Source organism: Mastomys coucha, unplaced genomic scaffold, assembly GCF_008632895.1.
Source record: "Mastomys coucha isolate ucsf_1 unplaced genomic scaffold, UCSF_Mcou_1 pScaffold15, whole genome shotgun sequence".
Lineage (NCBI taxonomy): Eukaryota > Metazoa > Chordata > Mammalia > Rodentia > Muridae > Mastomys > Mastomys coucha.
Window position 1 is genome coordinate 114,250,322 of NW_022196897.1, and position 19,213 is coordinate 114,269,534.

The 19,213-nt window shown below is 46.2% G+C and overlaps 1 protein-coding gene across 1 annotated transcript in view; it reads left to right on the plus strand.

Moving 5' to 3' along the window:
* Positions 1-587: 587 nt before the first annotated feature.
* Positions 588-19,213, plus strand: part of Mertk (MER proto-oncogene, tyrosine kinase) — a 101,286-nt gene continuing 82,660 nt past the window's right edge. Inside the window, exon 1 of the mRNA XM_031371851.1 lies at positions 588-790. Within this exon, the coding sequence (XP_031227711.1) occupies positions 733-790 (58 nt within the window). The 5' untranslated portion in view covers positions 588-732. The remainder of the gene's footprint in view (positions 791-19,213) is intronic.

Consider the following 19,213-nt stretch of genomic DNA (forward strand, 5'->3'; position numbering starts at 1 on the left):
CCAGGACCTCTCAGGCCAGTAAGAGCCTGAACTGCAGAATCGCTGCCCCTCCAAAGCAGCTGGACCCACTAACCCTCAAAGGTCTTGGAGTGGCATCCAGCGCCCTCCACTAAATTCTGCCTCTACACTTGCCAAGCCCTCCTACCTACCCATACAGAATGAGGCTCCGATGTTGCCGAGCAGCCAGAGACCCTCTTCCCGGTCATTCTCTTTCTTAGCCCCCTCCCTTTCCTCTCCGTCTCTCGGTCCCTTTAGCTCAAGATGGTGGCCCTCCCTAGCTCTATTCCATCTCCCTTTGCTTCTCCTCCAGCACCTCCCTTCCCACACACTCTGGCAGGGGGCTAACCTGCTGGAGTTGACCCAAGTTCCATTCACGTCTGTCCCGCCCCTCCACCCTCCCTAGGGCTTGGCCTTGGATCCTCCCCTTCCCGCCCCCTCCTCCAGTTCCCTCCTTCTCTGATCTCTTTGCCCTTCCCCCTTCCCGCCCCTGTCCACTCCAACCTGCTGGCCCCTCCCGGGCCTGAGCCCCGGGCCCGCCTCTTCTAACTTAGTCCGCCCGCGATCCCCAACTCGGCGCTGCTACTCCGGCGCCTGCTGCCCGGGCGGCGGGGACTGCGGCGCTACGCCGGCGCGCTCGGCGACCGGCGAGTTTGGAACGGCGACCGGGGAGTTTGGGACGTTGGTCAGTGCGAGCATCTGTCCGGAGAGAACTGCCAGATCCGCGGCCCCGCGATGGTTCGGGCCCCACTGCTGCTGGGGCTGCTGCTGCTACCCGCGCTCTGGAGTGGAGGTGAGTGCGGGCTGCAGGGTCTCCGGGAGCTGCTGCTCATTCCAGAGAGCCGTCGTCGAGGGTTATGGGGGATCCCTAGCCGGATCCTGGGGTGTACGTCTTAGTAGAACCGGTGGGCACCGAGAGCTTCCCGTTACCACTGAGGAGGACCTCGATCCGGGTGGGGCGCTCTGGGAGCACCCAAATTTGAGCCTGTAAGAAATGCAGCTCTGGTCTGGCGTGGCATGCACCGAGAACTTTACCCTCAACACTGGCCGAGCTTTGGCAGGATTTCTGCGAGTCATAGACCGAGGATTCCAAGGTAATAACACGCTGCGAACCAAAAAATAACTGCAAAAGTTGGATGTCGCCGTTCGCGCGTGGCGTTGCACGGAAGCTAGGTGTCCTGCCAGGGAAAGACTGATTCTGGCTTCTCCCCTGGGCTCTGATGAACATTGTGTTGGCCCTCCTTTGCAGAGACACCCTGTGAGTGTAAGACGCCTGGAAAAAGCAGAGGGAGGCTATTTGGTCCTTTCACTATTATTACTGCGGAGCGGAATCTGTTTTGTTTGGGTAGCAGCTACGTTCACCCCGGACCTGTTTAAGTGTTCCCACAAGCGGTTCAATTTGACATGCTGGATTGATTAGCACAAACAAGTATGGCAGGTTCCTCCAATAGATGACACTTAGGTACTTTGTGAAGAAGCTGGGGGAAAAATAAACAAGGCTTTTCCAAAAAGAAGTAGAAGCGGGAGGGGTTGGAAGACTACTATAAGCAAGCACAGTGCAGGTATTGCCCCTGCCCTAAAAGATCTGTTTCTATTAGGAAAGTGGTTTTGTCTCTTTGATCACGAATCTGGCAGACTAAAGTTTGTCATTTAAGACTACTCGCGTCAGGCGGTGGTGGCGCACGCCTTTAATCCCAGCACTTGGGAGGCAGAGGCAAGCGGATTTCTGAGTTCGAGGCCAGCCTGGTCTACAGAGTGAGTTCCAGGACAGCTAGGGCTACACAGAGAAACCCTGTCTCAAAAAACCAAAATCAAACCAAAACAAAACAAAACAAAAGACTACTCAGAAAGTTCGGTTTATGGTCTAGCTACAAACTTTGTTTTTCCTCTCAAAGTTCGTTTGCTCAAATGAGCATTCTTTTTGAAACAGTTCTCTCCTTGCACATTAAATTACATAAGCAATTTGTAGTTTGAGGCAACATGACAATTTGCAACAAACATCAAGAGCCCCGAAATGAGCAAAGAACTGAGACTGCTCTATTCTCCATTACTAAACCCTCAAAAATTCCTCAGCCTTTCTGCCAGGTCTAGTCTTAATAATCCGCTGCAAGTCAGGTGTACTTTGCTACTAGTGCTGGCAGGCCATGCATGCGTGGTTTTTGGAGGCTGTGAATGTGCTAGGCATTGGAAGAATGATAGGAAGCAAAGCTTTTGTTTGATATTTTAGAGTCAATGCTTTATTTTCTAAGTTTTGAAAACGTGTGATGAAGTTCTGTAGCTGACAGACTTGGATAAACAACCATAGAAAGGCTTAAAATGCATTCTGAGAAAGAATGAAAGTTTCGCAGCTTTTCTTCTACCTGAATTGGAGCTGCTGAGAACGTGTTTCAGGAGTCCCAGTCCTTTCTCTCTGCTTGGGGGCCCAGATTTGGAGCCCGGAGTGGAGAGAGGGGAGAAGAGGAGCAAAGAGGGGCGTTGGAGCTGTATGAGGGGCTTTCTGTGTCCCTAGGGAGGGTCAAGTAAGGAAAGAGGATGAAATTTGAAAGTGCATAAAAGTGAAGCCAATCTGGTGACTTAGTCTGTGACTAATGTGTGAACCCTAAGAACAAACCGGGTTTGTTTGTTTTGTTTTGTTTTGTTTTTGGGTCTTTTTTTGTTTTTGTTTTGGGGTTTTGTTTGTTTGGGTTTTTTGTTTTTGTTTTGTTTTTTGTTTTTTGAGATAGGGTTTATCTGTGTAGCCCTGGCTATCCTGGAACTCACTCTGTAGACCAGGCTGCCCTCGAGGGTTGGAGAGATGGCTCAGTGGTTAAGAGCACCGACCGCTCTTCCAGAAGTCCTGAGTTCAATTCCCAGCAACCACATGGTGGCTCGAAACCATCTGTAATGGGACCTAATGCCCTCTCCTGGTGTATCTGAAGACATCGACAGTGTACTCACATACATAAAATAAATAATTCAAAAAAAAAGAAAGAAAGAAATCCACCTGCCTCTGCTTCCCAAGTGCTGGGATTAAAGGCATGTGCCACCATTGCCTGGCAGTCATTTCTTAAATTGACACTGAAACCAGATATTCCAACTTATTATAAACATTTTTCCAAGAGCTCTTAGTGGTTCTATTGCTTACTGCCATTTTTATAGTGACCTCTCTTGCTTTTTGGAGGCAAGCAGGGTTTATTTGAATAAATGAATTAATGAATTTTGTGAGTTCTTTAAGGTAGTGAGCAAGATATAATCATTTTTAAATTAACAAAATTATGCTTTAACTTTTTTTAAAAAATATTTTATCTGTATGGGCTGTTTGCTTGTATGTGTGTCTGTACATCATAGTTCCCAAGGAGACCACCAGAGGGCATTGGACCCCTGAAACCAGAGTTACAGGTAATTCTGAGCCTGGCTGGGAATTGAACATGGGTCCTTTGGAAAACAGTCGGTTCTCTTAACCACTGAGACATTGCTACAGCTAAAAACTAGGCTTTTGGTTGTGTGTGTGTGTGTGTGTGTGTGTGTGTGTGTGTGTGTGTTTGTTTTGTTTTGTTTTTGTTTTTCAAGACAGGGTTTCTCCGTATAGCCCTGACTGTCCTGGAACTCACTCTGTAGACCAGGCCGGCCTCGAACTCAGAAATCCTCCTACCTCTGCTTCCCAACTGCTGGGATTAAAGATGTGTGCCACCACCGCCTGGCTCAAAACTAGGTTTTTAAGTCTTACTTTTTGAAAAAATCTCTAGATAGTTCTGGAAGGAGGGCTAATGATCACAACAGATTGCCAGGTAGGGAAGATGAGTTGGGGCATTGAACACTCATGTACCCCAGTCACTCCCCTACACGACAGCCAGATGCAGGCTTTCATAACAAATCCAGTTGGTTGGCCCCAAGTGAAACATCCTCTAATGGCTTCCTGTTCCTTGCCAGATTTCCAGGTCCTGTAAAGCCTCACAGAGCCTCCACCCCCCACCCTCCCCACCCCCATTTGACTCATTTCTAGTCATTTCCCCCTGGTTGCTGCTGCTCTGGCCCCTCTGTGTCACCTTCCTAGCACCAAACAGCTTTTGTTTTAAAGATTTATTTATTTTATGTATGTGAGTACACTGTAGCTGTCTTCAGACACACCAGAAGAGGGTGTCGGATCCCATTACAGATGGTTCTGAGCCACCATGTGGTTGCTGGGATTTAAACTCAGGACAGGGCTCTATGAACATTGGAGAGTGGGAAGGAACTTTCAGGGTGAGTGTGCATTGGCTGGGGCTTAAGGTACTGGGAATGCCACATTTGCATGGAGAGGCACCCCAGGTGCTTGCCGGGCAGGTTCTTATTGGGAGAAAGGGAGTAATTTAGTGAAACCTGTAATTTCAACAAAGACTCTGACATTCCTCAGGTGGGGGTCAAGCTTCCCAGACCAAGTCAAGTGGAGAAGAGGAGGCCCAGCTGGAAAAGGAAGTCCTTCCTTTGGGGCCCGAGCTCAGGGAGCTGTCCAGTCATGGTAGACCACCTTAATAGCAGGGTTTCTCAACAAGGCAGAAGGGCCCAGCCCACTGTGGATGGAACCATTACTGGCTACGTGGTTCTGGGCTATATAAGAAAGGTGCTGAGCAAGCCTTGGGAACAGGCTTCCAATGCAATTCCTGCCATCAGGTTCCTGTCTTGGCTTCCACTGATGAGCTGATTAACTTTACCTGCAAGCCAAATAAACCCTTTCTTTCACAAGTTGAATTTGGTCAGCCTCTTATCACAGCAAGAGAAAAGCAAACTAGGACATGCTGGAAAGATGAGACGAGCACACAGCACACTGTAAATACTGAACCATTAGTGTTGTAATTGCCAGTGGTGCTCCCTGTACTTAGGCGTGGTGCTCCCTGTACTTAGGCGTGCAGACTTGGGGTGGGCAATTCCTTTTCCTAGACAAAAGGTGTTGAGTAGAAGTTCTCCCCCACTCCCTTATGGGAATGCTTCCAAAATAAAACCTTGATCTATGAGGATAGAAGCTCATGGTTCAGATGTAGCTCCGCTGGGTAGAGTGCTTGTCTAGCATGCATAACGCACTGGTTGCAATCCCCAGTTAGGTATGACGATTGCCTCACCAGGACTCACCTCTACCTGAAGAGCTATTGGCAGGTGATAGCTGCTTGGGGAAAGAGTCCATTTTCTTTAGGAGTGTATTTTGTTTTTTTTTAAGATTTATTTTATTTATTTTATGTGTATGAGTACATTGTAGCTGTACAGATGGCGGTGAGCCATCATGTGTGTGGCTGCTGGGAATTGCACTCAAGACCTCTGCCGGCCCTGCTCACGCCATCATAATTCACTGTAGCTGTCTTCAGACGCACCAGAAGAGGGTGTCAGATCTCATTACGGGTGGTTGTAAGCTACCATGTGGTTGCTGGGAATTGAACTCAGGACCTTTGGAAGAGCAGTCAGTGCTCTTACCCGCCGAGCCATCTCGCCAGCCCCAGGAGTGTGGTTCTTGGTTGCTCATATTCTAGTGGATGGACCTACACTCATGTGATACCTGTAGCACCAATTAGACTCAGCTCGAGATGTAAAATATAAATAAAAAGAGGATGTGAACTTGAGAGGGAGATCCAAGAGGAACTGAAGAGGGGATTTGGGTGGTAGATATCATCAAAGTACAGTATAGACACGTATGAAACTCTGTAATCATAAGTTTACAATCACATACACACACACACACACAACACTGACTTATACCTATAATCCCAGCAGTCTGAGGTATAGGCAGGTAGATCAGAAGTTCAAGGTCATCCTTGGCTACATATCAAGTTTGAGGCCACGCTGGACTATATTAGATCCTGTTTTCCCGCCCTCTGTCCCTGCAGTGATTTGGTGAAGAGGCTATGGGGTGGTTTCTCTAGATGCCTAAGTCCTTTAGGATTTTGCTTCCTAGTAATTCTGCCAGCAAAACCCAACAAGAATGGCTGGAGGGATGGCTCAGCAGTTAAGAACCCTGGCTGCTCTTCCAGAGGTCCTGAGTTCAATTCCCAGCAACCCCATGGTGGCTCACAACCATCTGTAATGGGATCCAATGCCCTCTTCTGGTGTGTCTGAAGACAGCTACAGTGTACACACATACATAGAATAAATAAATCTTTTTAAAAACATACACACACACACACACACAACTAGGAGCAGGCTTTCCCAGAAGAGGCTGGCATTACCAACCCCTGGCCCCCTACTTTCCTTGTGGAGTACAGGCTTGACTTGCCAGAGGAATAGCTTCCTGTCATGTGCCTCACAGGAAGGCACAAAAATGAGGTCCAATTTTGGCTCCACTTTTCCTACTTAGCTCTGTGCCAAAGTGGGTGTGGGTTTGTTTTGTTTTTTATTTGTTTTGGTTCCGGCTTTTTAAGTGACCGAATCTAGGTCTTTCCTTTCCTTTGGTGGCCTTCACAAGAATATGAGCATTGTTAATTCTGTGTAGATATGGGGGTCTGTGTGTAGATTGGGCTGTGGGGAGTAGGCAGGAAGGTAGGTCCTGGGTACCGTCTTGCTTCTCACTTGATGGCAGGTGCTTTCAGCGATCTCTGCTGGCCAGGAGAAAGACCCAGCCTCTCCTCTCTCAGGCTGGATATTCATCAACCCCTGTCCTTAGGTAAGTAAGTCTGTACCCTGTGGGTCTTCTTCATTGTGCCAGCTCTTTTGCCTGCAGCTGAAACGCTGAAGATGCATCCTGGAAGGGTAGATTCTTTCCGATCAGTGAGCTCCATTTAGGGAATAAGAATACTGAGAAACTTATCAAGGGAGGCTGTTCTTGATCACTGGCTCTAATTTTTGTTGTGGTTTGTTGGTTTTTTCCATCTATCCCCTGGCTTGTGCTAGGTGGGAAGTCCTTTACCATAGCAAGAGCTCTGTAGGGACCTTACACTCAGTTCCAACTTTGAGCAGATGGAAGCCTATTGGTCCCCTTCCCCTGACCTCTGTCAGTTGGTGGGCTCAGTGGATGGGTGGGTACTCGAAGTCCCAGACAGGCTCATCTGGGCCATCTCCTCAGGTTGCAATATCTTAGTGATGAATGCAGGGTGAATATGTCTTGATGATCTCATCAAGACATCTACCTTTACCTCCAAAGCATGTTATCGTCCTTCTTGCCTGTTCATTTATCATCATTTGACTTAATGATCAAAGGGATTTTCTGCAAGTCTTGGGGTGGCAGAGGGGCAGATGGGGCAGAGGCAAGAAAAAGACCAAGAACAGAAATGTTGCCTTTGTGTAGTGTGGTGGTTTTAATATGCTTGGCCCAGGGGAAGTGGCACTATAGGAAGCGTGGCCTTTTTTTGAATAGGTGTAGCCTTCTTGGAGGAAGTGTGTCACTGTGTAGGTGGACTCTGAGGTCCCCTAGTAAGGACACTACATCTGGTGCAGCAGCTGCAATTGGATATACTACCTGATTTAGTTTTTGATAGTCAACTGTCATTCTCCATGACCCATCTGTCTTCTGCACTAATGATGGTGGCACTAATGTCTGCACTTCTTCCAGGTATATGATACTGGTTTTGATTCACTATTTTCTTTGGCAGAGGCAACTAGAGGCTTCCCTTTAGCCTTTCCAGCCAAAATAGCCTTTACTCCACAGGTTGGGGAGCCAATGTGAGAATTCTGCCAACTTCTAAGTATATCTATTCCAATTATACGTTCTGGAACTGGGGTAAAAAACCACAAGATGAGTTTAGGGACCTATTGGACCTACTGTGAATTGGATATCAGCCAAAACTTCATTAATAACCTGGCCTCCATAAACCTCTACTGGTGGGCCACAGTGTTTTTTGGGATCTTCCGGAATCAGCATCAGTTAGGAACCAGTATGTCAGAGACCCCAGAAAGTCTGATTCTTTCTGTTCCCTCATTCTACAGTTACCCTTGTAAAAAGGCTGTAGGTCCCTCTGGGGAAGAACTGGAGAAAGGCTAACAGCAAAACTTTTAGGTGTCTTATCAAGGTCCTTCCTCAGGGGTACCTGGCCACCCTATCATTCAAGGGGTTCTTGGGTCTGCAAACTGGCTCAAGCCTAGAAATTGATTCACTTGCTGAGATTGCCCTTTGCCATGACCCAATGTAACCTTTTTCATTTGTTTGGAAATTTTTCTGCTTATACAGATCAAACAGAAATGCAGTAGGCTTCTTATCTGTTTCATGCCTGGAAACACCACGAGTAATTAGCCAGTACCAAAGGTCCCTACAAGTCATGCCATTATAAAATTCACCTTGCCTGTGCTGACCATTCATTATGGGTTAGGTCATTATGAACCTTGTTTTGTCTGTGTTGCCCATTATAGCTATAATCACCTTGCCTCTGGCAATTAAGTGCTGCCTCCTGGCCCCGCTACCTTGGGGCCCAGTTAAACCCATTGGATTTAATTCATCCAATTGAGCAGCAGCATCTCCAACCCTAAGGTCTGGCACAAGGAAAGGGCAAGAACAAAACTCTTCAAAAGAGCTGGTGCTCTTCTCACAGGGCATATCTTCTGGGCCTTCCCATTGTGGAGGATTAGGTTTTACACAACATATCCACTCTAGCTAGCATTGCAGTTTCCCTGAGCCTTAAAAAATCCCTTCATCAACACTAAGCCAAGGGATATCAGGCATCTCCAACTTCTTTTCTGAAGGCTGTCTTTTGATAAACCTTTCAGTCAACCATTCAAACAAACTTCTTTTTTTAAGATTTATTTATTTATTTTATGTATATGAGTACAGTATAGCTGTATAGATGGTTGTGAACCTTCATATGGTTGTTGGGTATTGAATTTTAGGACCTCTGCTTGCTCCAGTCAGCCCCACTCGCTTTGGTCAACTCTGCTTGCTCAGTCCCTGCTTGCTCCAACCTAAAGATTTATTTATTATCATTCATAAGTACACTGTAGCTATCTTCAGACACATCAGAAGAGGGCATCAGATCTCATTAGGGGTGGTTGTGAGCCACTATGTGGTTGCTGGGATTTGAACTCAGGACCTTCGGAAGAGCAGTCAGTATTCTTACCCACTAAGCCATCTTAGCCCCTCAAACAAACTTCTGACACCTTTTTTAAATCATGCAAGCTTCTATATCAGTAAACTCAGCCTGATCTAATTTTATGTTCCTTCCACCATTATCCCACGCCCTTAAAATCCATTTCTACACATACTCCCCAGACTTTCCTTGCTTGAATGTACTAGCAAACTCATGAAGCGACTTAGTAGTATAGCGCACTTCCTAATGAACTACACTTCCTGCCTCCCTGCTGGGGTCTGCTTTGCCTTGAGTCTGGTTATAGGTCTGTTGATGGGCCTTGAGGGACACCAGAATTGTCTTGCCCAGCATTTTCTTCAGAGAAAATCATTGCTGATTTATCAGACAGTGAAGGCTTTATATTCTTCAGGTGAAAAGGGTGGGGCTGAGGGTGCTACTGCTCTAGGTGAGATAAACCCTTGAGGATCTAAGGGTTTGAAGTTCTCAGCTTCAACAGGGTCCTCCTACACATCCCCATCCCAAGTTATAGGATCCGTTCTTTGCCAGTTAATGCCCTCACTTTAACTGCTGACACCCTCTGAGGTTAAGACTTCAATGGTTCTAATTCAGTCACCCTTACTCTGAGAGCTTCTGTTGGATTTTCTGCAACTTGAACTCTATGGCTGCTGGAGAGAAGATTCTCTTCAAGGGCACACCTGGAAACCTCTAGGCTGTTTATTTGAATCTGGAGCTGGTCAAGTTTATCATGGATCTCATTCCTTTCCTTTATCAATTTATCCAGACATGCTAAGAACAACCAACCAGCAAAATCATTTTCCTTACTTCCCTTAAAACTGTGGAGTTTCATATACAAGGTCACCTAATCCATTGCCATTCACAACTGATGGATCAAGATAAACAAAGGCATTTACCTCTTCAAGTTTGAAATGTAGTTTTCACCACAGGCCTTTCATCTTCTCTGAGCTCTTAGGAGAGAGTGACTGGGGAGGTTTCAGTAGCCGAAGGTGCAGTGCTAGTGAGTTAGAAGGTTCTGGCAAATTATAAAGGCTATTCCAGATACTTAAAAGGTTCATCCTTATACTTCTGTTCCTCTAGAACCACACCAAGTCCCAACTTCTGTCCTCATTTGGGTTGTATTTCTGTGAAGAGACACCATGGCCAAGACCATTCTTTAAAGGCATACATTTAATTGGGGCTGGCTTACAGTTTCAGAAGTTCAGTCCACTGTCATCATGTTGTGAAGCATGGCATCATGCCGGCAGACTTGGTGTTGGAGGAGCTAAGAGTTCTACATCTTGATCCAAAGGCAGGAGGAGGGTCTTTTCTGCACTGGGTGGAGCTTAAACACTAGGAGACCTCAGAGCACACCTACACAGTGACATGCTTCCTACAAGGCCATACCTATTTCAACAAGGCCATACCTAATAATGCCACTTCCTGTGGGTCAAGCATATTCAAACCACTACATGTAGGCCAAGCTCATACACAAGAAGTTTTATATCTAAAACCAAGATATTCCACTGATTTGGTTTTGGAGAAATCCCATTTTATTTCATTAGCTCACTAATTTTTTTTTTCTTGGCAACTCACTTGATGAGTCTATGTTTCTCTCTGTACTTAGAACCTTCCAAGATTTCTCAGCTTATCTCTTCAGAGGTGCTTGTCTAGCCTAGCATGATGTGGTCCATACAGAGTTAATTCCTGTTCTGTCCCCTCTGGAGGGACTGTCCACAACTCATGGGCTTCAGATGTACAAAAATGCTCTCTGATATACTCTTTTCTGGCAGGTACATCCAACCTTTTGATGTTACAACACCTGTAAAGTTCACTCATGCTCAGAAAACATGCAATTGAGTTATCAAACAAAATCTCTCTGTCTCTGTCTCTGTCTCTGTCTCTCCCCTCTCTCTCTCTCTCTCTCTCTCTCTCTCTCTCTCTGTGTGTGTGTGTGTGTGTCTCCTCTCTCTCTCTCTCTCTCTCTCTCTCTCTCTGTGTGTGTGTGTCTGTCTGTCTCTTCCCTCCCTCTCTCTCTCTCTCTCTCTCTCTCTCTCTCTCTCTCTCTCTCTCTCACACACACACACACACACACACACACACACACATCATAGTGTTTGTAGTAAGTTTACAGTTTTATATTGGGTTGCACTTGTAGCTACCCTCAGCCACATTCAGCCATGGGTTGGACACCCCAGAGCTACTTGCTCTCACAAGCTCTTAATTACCTCAGCATCCAGGAACTCTAAGCTCGGTAGGATCTGCCTTAGCCACACTCTCACCTCATTAGACACACAAAGCAAAGCCTTGTTTGTTTTGGAGAAAGTCTTGCTTTGCTATCATAAGCCTTCAGGGCTTCTAGTTAAAGCTACTAACAGCAGGCTGGCCTCCTTTGTGGCTTTGATGAGGAGCTTCACAAGCAAGAACAGGCTGTCTTTGTGACAAATATTAGGATGGGGGTACATACTAGCTGAAGTTGCTTTCTGTCCTCACACTGCTCAAGGAACTCTCTGGGAGGTGATAAATATTCATGGATTCCCCATTGCTGCTTGCATCTGGAGGCTGGTGTTCCAGTTTTGCTGTGAATGACCCTCAGCCTCTCTGGTACACAGGAAATGAAACCAGCCTGTAAGCATTTGACAATTCTCCACATGATTAGAAATGGTGGATGAAATGAATGTTCTTTGAAATTTTAAGAGCAAAATTTAAAAAGAAGCTCATTGGATTTAGAACTAGTTAACACAACAACAACAACAAACAAACAACAACAAAAGCCAGTTTGGGAGACCAAGATGTAGGTTCTCTTCTTGGGTTAGACTTCGTCTTGAAGGGACATTTGGGTTACTGTGCAGTGCCCATTTATCAGTGGACAGAGCAGGTAGGTGAGAGTCTGTGTAGAACACATTTCTACCTGGAAGGGAAGGAAATGGAACACTTTCTTGAAAATGGCCCAGAGCTCTGAGTCCTAGCTTGAAGTCAGTATCCATTATGCAATAAGGAAATGGAAGACTGAGGGCAGATTAAGACTTTGGGGGTGGGGGAGTGTTTTTTGTTTGTTTGTTTGTTTTTTTCAAGACAGGGTGTTTCTCTGTGTATCTTGGCTGTCCTGGAACTTACTCTGTAGACCAGACTGGCCTCAAACTCAGAAATTCGCCTGCCTCTGCCTCCCAAGTGCTGGGATTAAAGGTATGCGCCACCTGCCCGGCCAGAGTAAGACTTAATATAGGGATCACTCAGTTGGCTCTTCAAGTGTTGGCAGCGTCCATGCTGGCTGCCTGTGCTCCCTACACCCTCAGTGAAATAGCCCCTCCAGCTCTATCCGGAGTAATAGAATAGTCTTGAAATGCAAAGTCATCTTATTAAAAATTGTAGACTACCCTGAACAAACCATGAGGTCTTCCCATCAAACGTGCTGGGAGCATGGGCTCTTGGGTTCTGAGTAGCAGGAAGGACCCTAAATCTTCCTGGAGTAGATGGGATGGGGCATGCCCTTCTAGAGAAAGCAGTAGAAGCCTCAGGGTCCGCGGGAAGACTGACATCAATTCTAAACATCTGTTCATTTAGTGTTAGGGTGTAATTTTACGTTTGGGGTGGGGAGAGCCAATGGGCTATACACAATTAAATACAAGCCATCTAAGTATTTTGGCTGAAGGATAAGGAAAAAGACAACTGAGGCAGAGTCTATCAACAGGAGGTAAAGTGACTGTGTTTTTAGTTGTTTGTTTTGTCTTTCAAGACAGGCTTTCTCTGTATAACCCTGGCTGTTCTGGAACTTGCTCTGTAGAACAGGCTGGCCTCAAACTCAGAGATCTGCCCATCTCTGTCTCTGGATTGCAGGGATTAAAGGCATTTGCCACCAATGCCCAGCTAGGAAGGTGAGCTTTAAACTCATCTACAAAATGTTTGTAAAACCCACCTGCCCAGGACAGCCCAGGACCTATGGACTCAGTCTCTGGAGGTGGGACCGGCTCTATATGGTCACTCTAGGTCACCTCTCTAATTTCACTCCACAGAGCCAGTGTGTCTAAAGTCTGATACTCGGAGAAGGCTGGGGAACCTTTTCCTACCTTTCTACCTTCTGATGTGCATCAGAACCTGGCCATTAATTTAGGGCTAAGGTAGTTGTATGGGAAAGGGGTGGGTCTTAAGCCAGAGTGAGAACTCTGGATTGGATCTTCAAGCCAGTTGCTGACATGGTTTTAGGATCTTCAGGAAGAATAACAGGACAAAACTTCCTCTCTCTAAACCACACTACACAAGCATGCTGTGATTCTAAATAGGTGGGCCAACCAATAAATATCCTTGACTTTTTCTTTTTGCCATTGCAATTTTTCCTTTCTAACCTATTCTTTAGTCTTTATACGGAAGACTTGCCCAAGTACAGCATAGGAAATAATATTTACTCATGGCCTTACCACCCAGTGTAAAAGGTCAAAGGTTAGCAATGCAGACTGTTATCCACTTGTTTCAACCCTCTTCATATCAAGCTCATTAGCGGCATATAGATGGAATGCCTGGTTTTCTGTTTCATTTTTAGATGGGTTCTTATGTAACTCAGATTGGCCTGTGACTTGTTATGTTGCTGAGCATAACCTTGAACTTCTGATCCTTCTGTCTCTACCTCTGGAGTACTAGGATCACAGAGGTATGGTACTATGTCTGGTTTATGCCGTGCTTGCTGGAGCTAGAACCCAGGACCTCCTACATACTAGGCAGGCACTCTCCCAACTGAGCCACACTCAGTTCATTTATCCTTACAGGTACATACATGAATATGCCATACACTTATTAATGCTGTACAATAATATTTTTCTTTTAAAGACCCATGATGTCACACATATGTATCTGTGTATTGGTAGGGGCATGTGGGTACAGGTGCCTGTAGGGGACAGAGGCATCAGTTCTCCCTGGAGTTACAGGTGTTTAATAAGCCCCAGATATGGATGCTGGGAAACAAATTTGGGTCCTCTACAAGAGCAGTACACATTCTTAACTGCTGAGTCTTTCTTTTAAAAAACCCCAATCTAGTTATCTCTCAGGTTTCCTAGAGAAAATTTCCAACTGCTGGGTTAAATCAGTCTTAAATTTTTAAATCATTTTATGTGTATAGGTGTTTTGCCTGTATGTATGTCTACACGTGAATGCCTGGAGTTCTAAGAGGCCTGAGCAGAGTGTCAGATCTCCTCAAACGGGAGTTACAGAGTCGTGAGCTGCCATGAGAGTGTCCCCAGATACACAGAATTTTAAGTGTGGAACTGGATGGATTTTGGCAAATATTCATAATAAAACGACCACACCACTTAAGATAGCCCCCAACTTTTGTACATCAGTGAACATAGACACTTATTTAAAAGGTGAGATGCTGAGCTTTGGGTTGGAAGCAGTTTTCCCTCACAGAATGCCAGTTCTGTGTGTCTGCTCAGCAGGCTGCTGTGGTAGAATATCCTGAGAGAGCCCTTGCTTCCTTCCCAAGCTGCTCTAGACAGGTTTGCCCTCCTCAGGGCAAGTGGAAGCTGGTTTGTCCGTGTGGTTAAGGCTTCACTCCCTGGCCCTTCTAGGATTCTCATCTGGATCATCCTCCTTGCCCTTGGTTGTCACACGTGGGACCCCTCCTTGTGGTCAACTCCCCCCCACCCCCCGTCTCTCCTTCCTGCCTATGCAGACCCACTCGTGAAGGCCCCACCATGTAAAAGGGGCAATCTTTTTAAAATATTCATTTTTATTTTGGGTTTAAGATTTTTTTATGTTATGTTTACCTGCATATCTGTGTGTAGTGAGAACAAGCGGGCGATGAGCAAAAGCTTTCTTCTGTCCCCTTTTATGTAGGGCTGACTCTAGAAGATATGGCCCATATTAGAATAGGCCTTTTCCCCTCACATGAGCCGCTCAAGAAAATCCTTCACAGGTATGCCCGGTTACTTGGGTGCTAGTTGATTCCAGATGTAGTTGACAACCATGATTAGCCAACAAAAACCGTAACTCCACGCCATTAAGTCCCCCTCCCCCTCCTTGGCAGCCACCATCCAACTTTCTGGCTCTGCTCCTTTTGACTGCTTTAGCTTTTTCCAGAGTGTTTGCTGTTGTTTTAAATGTTTGTTTTACAGGGAATAGCCAGGGTTCTTAATTATAGTTACTACAGAAAGTAGGCAAAACTTCATCTACTTTCTGATAAAGTTTTTGAAGCGGATGCTTTGTTCTCTGTCACTTAGAAAGGACTCTAACAAATTAGTCTTGCTAAGACTTTAGTCTTCCAGAATTGTCACATTTTATAAGAAAATACTTATTTTCTTTAAAAGTTTTTTTGTTTGTTTGTTTGTTTGTTTTTTGTTTTGTTTTGTTTTTTAATAAGAGGAATTCAGCTTTCTGTGGTCTGGAGTACAGTATAGTTTTGGGAACAGCATGGTAGAGAAAGTGAAGTTGGGGGGTTGAGAGTCTCTTCTAGGTTTTGGAAACCCACCTCTGGGCCTTTGAGAAAATCAACTCCAGACCCCACCCCCTCTTGGTGAGAGAGAACCACGCTTTCTGCCTGAGGCCAGAAAGAATTGCTTAGAAGTCTTTCTGGGGCAGTTGGCAGACTGCCAGAGGGGAAAGGCCAGAAAACCCTTGGTTAAATAAACAGTGTATGTTCACATTTCCACGAGAGGAGTTAAAGGGTCTAAGTCAGCAGAATTGGTTCCATATGTTGAGCATCTCCAGTCTAGGCATGACTAGTTGCAACTGAAACTCGGCAGATCAGATGTTACTGTTGCCATTGGCCTGCGCAAGCCAGATCCTGCAGCGTTTACCTCCAGCGCCTGGCTCCTGTCGTCTTCGCATGGCATAACTCCACTTCATGGCTGTTCCAAGGCCAGACCGTGTGTCTGAAACCCTTCTTCTTATCACACACTCCTCCATCTCCCAAGGGACACCTGGTCAAACCTGAGCTTATCCAAGGGGTGGTTTCAGTTGCCATGTGTGTTCCCTAGAAAGAGTCCAAGACAGTTTAATTAGGAAAATCACCAGAAGAGATTTTTCAAAATCTTAATGCCCAAACTGTGCCTCGGGCATAGAAATTTAAATCCTTCCTTGGATTTAAATGGTGTTTGGCCAGGGTTGAAAATGTGATAAGGGGGTTGGAGAGGATGGTGAGTGTTTGCAAGAAGAGTCTAGAATGTTCTTTCTGGTGGAATTGGGACCTCTTTATAGAGAGTGCCTAGAGGCTGGGGTCTACTTAGAAAATTGATATTGCAAAGGATTTCTGCTGAGAAGGAGCTAAAGACCCATGTCAAAAAGCAAGAGGCACTCTAGCGACATCATGACACTTAAAGCCCTTTGCGTCAAAAGTAAACATAGTTCTCTTCCCCTCCCCCCTCTTTAGCTGAAAGAAATGTGTGGGGCAAGGGCGGTGGGGTTGTCATTCTGGTAAGTTCTTTATATTTTGGTCAGATCTTTGGGGCCCTACCCTCCAAGAGGATAGGAAGTTTCCCTGGTAGACTGGGTCCCTGTCTGTCCTTCCTTCCAGACCTACTCTTCCCATTCATTGTAAGCCAGAAAGCCAAGCTGTGGTCCCACTGATGAATGAGTGCCCTGGAGCTCTGGCTCCATGTAATCTCATATGCCACATCGCGGTTGTTTTTCTGCTGCTTAGGTGTGAAAGTAGTGTTCCGTGTCTCATCTGACATACCTGACATACTATGCTCACTGGGTCCGTGTGAAAAATCTGGCCTGGCCAACATTGTGTCTCATTAACTACTTTACTTTCTTCCCACTGTGCAAGGAGCTCTGGACTTTTGCTATCACCAGGGCTTTTTGCCTCCTGTTGAGCCATAGTTGTGACCACTAGCACATGTGACCACTAGCCACTTACTCCCCTCCTTTCAAGCCATCAAGTCCCATTCCCATCCCCCCACCTACCTACTGCTGACAAGATCTGGGGCTGTACACTTATACACAAGCACAGGCCAGGAGTCTTTAATCTCTCAACTTTAACTTTTTCCAGTGGTCTGAGGGCAGTCCTTCTAGTGAAGTTAATGATTACTATGTACAGTTTAGAACTGGTCAGGCCAAGTGATCTCTGATTGAAGGTTATATTTTTTCTACCCCTTTTTGGAGACAGTGCCTCATATATCTCGACTGGCCTCAGAATCTCTCTTTCTAGCCTAGGGTGACCTTGAACTTCTGTTCCTCTTGTCTTCCCCTCCTCCTCCTCACGTGCTTCCAGGACCAGTTGTATGCAGTGCTGGGGAGCAAGCTCATACAAGGCTAGCATATACGCTCTACCACCATCCCCAGCACATGAGCTACACCACCAGCCCCATATTGTTACTCTCTTTTAATTCAGAATCCTTTGCATTTGCATAAAATCAGACTAAACCAAGTGGAAAAATTTTGCCTTGTTTTTGCCAAAAAAAAAAAAAAGAAGAAGAGGAAGAGGGGAGGAAGAGAAGGAGGAGAAGAGGAGGAGGAGAAAAAGAGAAAGAGAAGAGGAGAAGAGGAGGGAGAGGAAGAAGAGGAGGAGGAAGAGGAAACCACTCAGCTCCATAACTTGGGGTGCACACAGTGACCTGGCCTCTTCTTCTGAGGAAGGCAGGAGTACTATGTACAGGCATGTATTCCAGAAAAAAGCCTTCCATGGATTATACCACAGGGAGGCCACAGGGCTGGAAGGAAAACACAGCATGCTGAGGCAAAGCATCCTATGTCCCAATCATGGTACATATGATCCTGTACATCTATGGACTGAAAACCAAGAGCACCCTAGTGGCTCAAGGGTAGGTCACCATCTCTGAAACCTCCTTTGGGCCTCCTGATATTGAGACTGAATTCTGGAGCATGCAGCTGAGAAAGAGTAGAAAGAGCAGGACACAGGTTCTGCAGCCTGGCCTTTCAGGCTCACTCTTACTCCATCACCTGGCCCACGAGCACTCTTCCCAGAGCCCAGCATTCCCTGTGAATCAGAACCATGGTATATAAATAGCACCCCAGGATGAAGGCATAAGGAACAGGCTCACTAACCAGGACCCTCTGCCCTACAGGGCTGCTGTCTTGCTCAGCCCACAATTTGGAGGGATTTCAGATCCAGAAAATCTGCTTGATGCCCCCTACCAACTGCCCTGGGGCCTTCAGTGTCAGCTTCCTTTTTCCACCTTGGACTATGGTCACTGAGCTTCAAGAGAATTAAAATGAGGTTCCTATTAGAAAAGTCTTGTAGAGGCCAACCCAATCTCAAGGGCCAAGAGCCCAAAGCGTGCTTTCCCTGGGATTCATGGCTGTCAAGTACTTCGCCACGGTCATTCCCTATGCACTGTCCCTAGTGGATGCCATTGATTATTCTTAGAGCCTATTTTCCCAAGATGTCAGAAAGTGCTACTTCAGAGGACCACCAGGCCAGAGTTCAGAGGAAAGCCAACGAGCACCACCTCAGGCAGGATGCGGAGAGTGTATTCCAAGTCTTGCCGCCATGGTCCTCTTTTCCTCTGGGTTTCAGAGAGGTTAGAGATGTCTTAAATTTATGTCAAGGCAGTAGCAGAGGAGGTGGGCTTCACCGCTGAGAACAGAACTGCTGACTAACCATTGAGCATCCCTACCCACTAGTCCTCACACACTGTGCTCACCAAGGATGCTTGGACTTAATTGTGAGTTGCATTAGTTCTTCATACAGAACATGGATTGTTGGCTGGCATGGAAATTCGTAGTCATTCTTGAGCCTTCACAAAGTCCCCAAGTGTCTGAGCCACTGCAGATGTGCGGGTGCCAGAAGCCTGTTCTGGAGGCACAGCAACAGCCCCATCATTGTCCTCTGAGATGGTTTGAGTAGGAATGGCCCCCATAGACTCCAGTGTTGGAAAGCTTGGCCCACAGGGAGCTGCAGTGTTAGGAGGTGTGGTCTGGCTGGAGTAGGTGTGGCCTTGTTGGAAGAAGTGCTGTCACTGTGGGGATAGGCTTTGAGGTCTCAGATGCTCAAGTTAGACCCAGTGTGGCGATCTCTTGCTGCTGCCTGACGATCAATAAGTAGAACTCTCAGTGTCTCCAACGCTATGTCTGCCTGTGTGCTGCCATGCTTCTTGCCATGATGATAATGGACTAAACCTCTGAACTGTAGCCAGCCCCAATTAAATGTTTTCTTTTATAAGAGTTGCTGTGGTAGCCAGGCTCTGGTGGTGCAGGCCTTTAATCCCAGCCAGCACTTGGGAGGCAGAAGCAGGAAGATTTATATGAATTCGAGGTCAGCCTGGTCTACAGAGTGAATTCCAGGTCAGCCAGGGCTACACAGAGAAATCCTGTCTCAA